The 7,671-nt window shown below is 34.5% G+C and overlaps 1 protein-coding gene and 1 long non-coding RNA gene across 2 annotated transcripts; both read left to right on the plus strand.

The window, feature by feature from the left end:
* Nucleotides 1-2,376: 2,376 nt before the first annotated feature.
* Nucleotides 2,377-3,520, plus strand: LOC146916310 (DEAD-box ATP-dependent RNA helicase 10-like). The gene is made up of 5 exons (XM_085718446.1): nt 2,377-2,512; nt 2,661-2,807; nt 2,902-3,039; nt 3,114-3,219; nt 3,312-3,520. The coding sequence occupies exons 1-5, from the start codon at nt 2,495-2,497 to the stop codon at nt 3,503-3,505; spliced, it is 603 nt and encodes a 200-aa protein (XP_085574572.1). The 5' UTR covers nt 2,377-2,494; the 3' UTR covers nt 3,506-3,520.
* A 447-nt stretch (nt 3,521-3,967) lies between these two features.
* LOC146916311 (uncharacterized) lies at nt 3,968-5,905 on the plus strand. Its single transcript, XR_015014989.1, has 4 exons — nt 3,968-4,921; nt 5,093-5,187; nt 5,346-5,486; nt 5,627-5,905. It is a non-coding gene; the product is annotated as an uncharacterized LOC146916311 (long non-coding RNA).
* Nucleotides 5,906-7,671: the final 1,766 nt, after the last annotated feature.

The raw sequence follows: 7,671 nt of genomic DNA on the forward strand, positions 1-7,671 counted from the left end.
AGATTCATATCTTACATGACTACTACCTGCGGACCAATTTTCAAATTGCTCAGAAAGAATCAGCCTGTTGTATGGAATGATGAATGTCAGGAAGCTTTTGATAGCATTAAAGAATACCTGTTGGAACCACCTATCCTTGTCCCACCAGTGGAAGGAAGGCCCCTGATTATGTATCTGTCAGTGTTAGATGATTCAGTGGGTTGTGTTCTCGGTCAACAAGATGAGACCGGTAAGAAAGAGCATGCTATCTACTATCTGAGCAAGAAGTTCACGGACTGTGAGACTCGGTATACAATGCTTGAAAAGACTTGTTGTGCTTTAGTTTGGGCTGCCAAACGCCTGCGCCATTATATGGTGAATCATACAACTTGGTTGATATCCCGAATGGATCCAATCAAGTACATCTTTGAAAAGCCTGCTGTCACTGGAAAGATTGCACGTTGGCAAATGTTGTTATCTGAATATGATATTGTGTACAAAGCTCAGAAAGCAATCAAAGGAAGCATCCTTGCTGAGCATCTTGCTTGTCACACTACTACAAAATATACATTTAACATCAGAGGGGGTTTAGTTTTCACATCAGCACGAAAAATATCTGAAGGGAAAGATACACAATGTGAGTTTTTACATCAGTTGATATAAGCACATGATGGGAATTCCTAGTAACATATAACATTTACATCAGTGGATAATTGAAATGAGGGGGAAAACACGCGGTGGCATTTTCGCAAATTTATTGAATTCTTTGACTAATATTTTTCACATCAGTGGAGAAAATCACTAAAGGGGAAAACCAATTTTTCACCCTTTTCCTTCTCAGATTCGTTCTCCCTCTCACAAAACCCTAGTCTCTCATCTCTCACAACACATCGGTGGAAGAAGAAAAAAATCAATAACCTTCTTCTTAGATTCGTTTCTCAGATTTGTTTTCCCTCTGGGCAAATCATTTTCGCCTATCACATCTCACACTCGATTTCTCTCTCACTGGCCCTCGTTTCACAGATCGGTTAGTATTGAAAATTTCGTTTTTGTTTTTAGTATTTTCAGTCGAACACGAATACGAACTTCAAATAGTTTAAATAGTTTTGGTTTCACTTGCTCAAATCGTTTTGGTTTTTAATATTTCATAGATCTCGTTTTCGTTATTAGTATTTCATAGATCTCGTTTTCGTTTTTAGTATGTGGTTATGTTGTTGATTTTAGTATTTCAAGTGAAACCATATTTGAGCGAAAATGAATAAGCTCTGTTTATTTTAGATTTTTTGAGGAAAAACGTGAAATTGTAGCAGTTAGATGATTTTATCTTTGAATTTAATGAAGTTTCTAAGTGATGTGAAAATTTAATGAAGTTTTAAGTGATTTGTGAAATTGAAAACCATCGATTATATTAGCTTCTTCAGGCAATTTAGGAACTAAATTCACGGATATTTAAAAAATGACTAGTTTGATCAACAATTTTTGAATTTATTGATTCAATTTGGAAGTCTGTTAATTTTAGAGATCAAATTACTCAACTTGTACGAGTTTAGGTACTAAATTGGTGGTCAAGTCACTTGTTCCATTTTGATGTGATTCTGTGCGTTGTACATTTTCCGTTTGTGTTACCAAATAATGTGGTCGATTTTGATTTATAATCGGGACTAATATGAGCTATTTTGTTTCTTTTTTTAGACTGAAATGATTCAAGAGTCCAACCTGCCAAATTCAAATCAGAAGTGCAGAGCTCACAGGTATTTATTAATTATGAGTTATGAGGCAGTCCTTGTTTTGTGTGGATTTGAAGCTATGCTTTTTGGGCTCAAAGATGTCTTCATACTAGTAGTGAACATGCTAGGGCTGTACAAACGACTTTTGTGCATCATATATCATTGCAGGCAGGGGAGGCATCCTACATTACTAATGCCATGCCATAAGTATGGTTTTCAAATTTTGAATAAGCTCCAAATGGAACACTATTTGACCATTAGATGTTAGTTGTGGGATTGTTTAAGAAAATTTATGGAAATAGATTATAACATGTCCATGAGTATTTTTTAGCTTATTTACATAAGCTCTTCAGGATAGCTTATGAAAACAACTTGTCTCTATTTAACCTTTTGTTATAGAAATAGGCCCTGCTGGTTGTTGCGATAAACAAACTTATCAAGTGCTTATAGCATAAGCTATAAGCACTTATCATATACATGCTTATGTTTAAGCTATTTTTATACAAAAGATAAAATCTATTCAAACCATTTTCTTATAAGATATAGACTGTTTTCATAAGCTTTGTAGGATAAATTATGGAAATAAGCTAAAAATAGCTTATAGACATGCCAGAAGCTGTTTTCATAAACTCTCCTGATTCCAAAATATTCTCACAAGTGCTTATGTTAGTATTATCTTCAAATCTATTGCTAGACTCATGTTATTCACAATATTGTTTTTTTATTCTGTATAGATTGACCTATCTTCCAAATATTCTATTGCGGACACACTGCAACAGAGTTGCTTTATGCAAGAAAACCACAAGGTTTCTCTTCTCCCTTTGTCTAGAAAATGTTGAATTTCTTAATATTAGAAGAGGAAAAATTAGAAGTTTTGTTTGATGTTTGGTGTGTATTATTATATTATTCATGCTTGCACTAATTGTGTTCATCAATTCCATGCTTCTTGCATAGGATTGCTACCTTGTATACACTCTCACTAAAATGACTGGAAGTACATCAATGGTATACACTCAGCAATGTGGTACAACGCTTCTTTTGGCTTTGATTCTTAAGAATCTTGGTTTCAGGGCCATCCCTATTATTAGTTATATGAGTCAGGTAACTGTACTACAGGTCCTGTATTATAATTGTAATTTCTTCTAAACTGCCAACAAGAAATATGCCTAATTCTTAACATAATAACTTTTTATAGGCAAAGAAACTTGGATCCTTGAATGCGTTCAAGTCTGGGGAGTGCAATATTCTCATTTGTAGTGACTTTGTTAGTAAGGGACTAGATATTCCAGCGGTAGATATGGTGATTAACTACAACATTCCTTGGTATCCAAACGTAAGATGTGCTATATAATGCTTTTATACTTTTGTCGATGTGTTTTAGTATACTCATGACCGTGTGATCAACAGGATTACATCTACCGCGTGGGATGGAATGTTGCTCATGTTAATGTTGCCATTTCCTTTGTGAGCCCAGATGAAAGGAGACATTTCAATATGATAGAGAAACATATAGGTTAGGAGAGCCTTTACTTTGCCATTTTAATGAACAAAAGCGTCATAGTAAATAATTGGTACAAGTATTTATTTATTTATTTATTTTTTCAGGCAAGAAACTACCATTGTATCCTGCACCATTTGAGGAAGTTTTGCTTTTGGAAGGGTGTGCTATTGAGGCTGAAAGATTATCACAAGAGGTAAATTTATGTATTGAGCATAGTTATGCTTTAGGCTACTTTCAGTTTTCCTGTCTACTTCTTTTAAATAGAGAAGTTAAGTTTTTGGATTCTGTGGCAAGTTGAAATTGTGGTGCCAATTTGTCTTCATTGGTATAAGCAATGTTTCCGATAATTAGATATAGAAAGGAATGTATGATAAGACTGCACGGGTCTATTAAAAATCACAAAATAACTAACAGAGATACAATTTTAAGATTAAAATCGTCCTAATATCCCTCTCAAGTGAATTTCCAAAAGAAATTAGTATTTTATATGATTAGCTTGTCTAAACAATATGAAAGTTCACTCGATCAAACTTATATAAAAGTAATATGACAGTTTTTTTTAGGGAAAAGCCCATTGACAATTAGAATTTTATTAATAATGTCTAAACCCAACACCACAATTCACCTATGAATATGAAGGGTTGTAGAAATTCCACACTATCATTTGCTCAAAGATCACATACAAAGTGTTCATCACTATCCTGCTGAAAATTTAATAAGTCACAGCCTCTCGGCAAACAGTCATCATTAGTTTATCAGTAGTGTGAGTATTAATATATATTTTTACATTTGTTTCATATGGATTGGATTGGTATGATTCCAAACTTCAAGATCTAGAAAAAGTAGTTATGCACAAATATATAGACATTGGAATAACTAATTGTTCCCTCTTCTTCCCACACCTCACACATTTTCAATATCCATCAATGATACACACAGATCCTTGTCTCTTTGATATGCTTGTATTGTGTTACTTTTTTGTTCAATTGGTTGAATTATTATAGTGTTATGGAAATCATTATAGCAGCATGGCATGTTACATATGTGTAACATAAATAGATCATGCACATATATGAGCAAGGGCGTGAATATGGAGTTTGTATCTTAGGTTATACTACATCCGTCCTTAATAATTCATTTATACATATTCACCATAATAGTATTTATTTCTTACTTGTTTTTTTTCTTTCTAATAAACCGAACTAACCCACCAAAATTGACACTAGATATAATCGAATCTGAGAACCTGAGAGATATTATTAGGGATAAATGTGAATAAAAAGGTTTTACATAAAGGGATAAGCTATATTTTTCAAGATCTTTTATTTAGGAATTGATGGAGTATATAGTTTCATAGACCTTTTTCAATTATATGCCTTGCTCAAACTTTGTGGATGCATGTAGAGGTGATTTGTTTGGGAAAAAAAAGAACAAGAGGATTAGAATTTCGTTCTCTCACCATAATATAATGGTGTTTCCAAAAGAAGACTACCTTTTAAACTACATTAATTATATAAGTATGAAGAATGAAAGAAATAATTAATAAATTAAAGGAATGAAACACTTTGAGTCTAAACTTGAACTGAGTGTTAGACTTAGACCGTAGCAGCAAAAAAGTACAAGCTTGGAGTTGGGACAACTGTCGTTGGCAGAGGAGTATAGTTGTATCAACACTTGGCAAACTACCTACTAGCTAGCTGCGGCCCCTTCAACGGTAATGCAATTCTCTGTATAGCTATGACTATGTGATGTAATTGTAATGCAACTACTCTAATGTTTATTTTGGGATATATTTGTCCTCTAACAGTTACTACTTTTTTTTCTTCTTCTGGATTTGAATTCAACATATGATAACTTTAATTTTATTCTTGTTTAAATTTTATAGTGACAATATTTAATGAAAGTAATACAACATCTGCAAATAAAGTAGGTATTCGCGGTCATAAATGTGAGATAAAAGCTAATCGGAAGAAGATGAAAGTAAGCTGTTTTTCCATTCATTCTTCTCATAATGTTCTTGTTCCGTTATTTCACACTGTTCATTGTTTATCAATGTTGTATAAGGTTATATTCATTTTATGTATGAGTGATCTACTGAACCTGATTTTCTTAATACAGTTTTGGTACTTTGGTCTTAGGTAGACTGGACGCCAGAGCTGCACAAAAATTTTGTGAAGGCAGTGGAGCAACTAGGCATTGATCACGCTATCCCTTCTCGAATATTGGATCTAATGAAAGTGGAGGGCTTGACAAGGCATAATGTGGCAAGCCATCTTCAGGTTATAATCTACCTTCCCACGGTTTCCAAAAACTATTTCAATACCTCATTCAAAACTGTAATTAATGATAAATTGATATTCATATATTTTCATAGGTAATGCATACTACATAACGTCTTTTATTGTTTAAATTCAACCAGAAATATAGAATGCATAAGAGACATATCTTACCGAAGCAGGATGATCGGAAATGGCTAAATACAAGGTAGTTAAATATGCTTGACATATATAGGTACTCTGATTTCTTGTCTTATCTCTTGAACCTTGTAAATGGGTTGGGAATTTGTATATAAATGTTGGAGTTTGTGGGTTGAAAATGAAGGAATTTGGGGATGAAGAAGGATAATGTTTCATCTGTGGTTGTTGTCATTTGTAATAGTTATCATATCATTAACTGACATAAGAATCCTTTCTCACAATTCATATATTTTGCAGTGTAAATTCATATATTTTTGGCATTAAAATATCATTTTTTTTTCATATTTCTAATATAAATAAAAGAAAAGAACATGGTCTCAAGCTGATTTTGTAAGCAGTATTAATAAAGCATAAATTTTTTTTAAAAAAAGTGTACATTTCACATCGGTGGGATAGAAGACTGATGATAAATATAATTATTTTACTTCAGTGTCTATCATAAAACTGATGTGAAAACCCTGATCTTAAATTTTAAAAAGAACGTATCACATCAGTGGGAAAAAAGCCTGATGTGGAAATTTTGCTATTACATCAGTTCGTACCTGATGTGAAATGACGTGCACATTCCACATCATATCACTTTACATCAGTTGCCACCTGATGTGAAAAGTAGTTTCCAACTGATGTGAAAACTGATTTCTGTAGTAGTGTCAACCTCTTGATGATTACCAGCCGATTAAGTTTGATTTCCCTGATGAAGAGATTATGTATCTGAAGGCAAAGGACTGTGAAGTGCCACTGATCAATGAAGGGCCATATCCCAATAGCAAATGGGGATTGGTGTTTGATGGTGCTGTTAATGCTTATGGTAAAGGAATTGGAGCCATCATTGTAACCCCGCAAGGGCATCACATTCCCTTTACTGCTCGAATAACTTTTGAATGCACGAATAACATAGCTGAATATGAAGCATGCATCTTGGGCATAGAAGAAGCCATTAATCTGAGAATTAAACACCTTGACATCTATGGAGATTCTGCACTTGTTATTAATCAGATAAAGGGTGAATGGGAGACTCATCATGAGAAGCTGATCTCTTACCGTGACTATGCAAGACGTCTGTTGACATACTTTACTAAGGTTGAGCTGCACCACATTCCTCGGGATGAAAATCAGATGGCTGATGCTCTTGCTACTTTGTCTTCTATGTTTCGTGTCAATCACTGGAATGACGTGCCCGTAATCAAAGTACAACGTCTTGATAGACCCGCTCATGTGTTTACAATTGAAAATATGCCAGATCAGGCTGATGAAAATGTGAACGACAAAAAGCTTTGGTATTACAACATCAAACAATTCTTGCAGAATCATGAATATCCCCCTGGTGCTTCCAACAGGGATAAAAAGACCCTGAGAAGATGGGCTAGCAGATTCCTTCTGGATGGAGAAATCCTATACAAGAGGAACTATGACATGGTCTTGTTAAGGTGTGTTGATAAACAAGAAGCTGAGAAGTTGATGCATGATGTACATGATGGTACTTTTGGGACCCATGCTTCGGGTCACACCATGTCAAGGAAGCTGTTAAGAGCCGGCTATTACTGGATAACTATGGAGCGTGACTGCCACAAACATGCCAAGATATGCCACAAATGTCAAGTTTATGCTGACAAAATTCATGTGCCTCCACATGCCCTTAATGTTATTTCTTCCCCATGGCCTTTCTCTATGTGGGGCATTGATATGATCGGAAGAATTGAACCAAAAGCTTCCAATGGACATCGTTTCATTCTAGTGGCAATTGACTATTTCACCAAATGGGTTGAAGCTGCTTCCTATGCAAATGTGACCAAGCAAGTGGTAGTAAAGTTTATCAAGAATAACATCATCTGTCGATATGGTGTTCCTAACAAGATCATCACTGACAATGGTTCCAATCTGAACAATAGCATGATGCAAGCTTTATGTGAAGAATTCAAGATTGAACATCACAACTCCTCTCCTTATAGACCTCAGATGAATGGTGCAGTTGAGGCCGCTAACAAGA

Source organism: Medicago sativa, chromosome 6 (assembly GCF_051527215.1).
Source record: "Medicago sativa cultivar Bolivia chromosome 6, Bolivia_mono, whole genome shotgun sequence".
NCBI lineage: Eukaryota > Viridiplantae > Streptophyta > Magnoliopsida > Fabales > Fabaceae > Medicago > Medicago sativa.

Excerpts from the sequence above, each read along its gene's own strand:
- LOC146916310 (XM_085718446.1), top strand. Across the intron at positions 2,808-2,901 it reads TTATTAGTTATATGAGTCAG|GCAAAGAAACTTGGATCCTT; the intron begins GTAACTGTACTA and ends AACTTTTTATAG. Across the intron at positions 3,220-3,311 it reads TATGATAGAGAAACATATAG|GCAAGAAACTACCATTGTAT; the intron begins GTTAGGAGAGCC and ends TTATTTTTTCAG.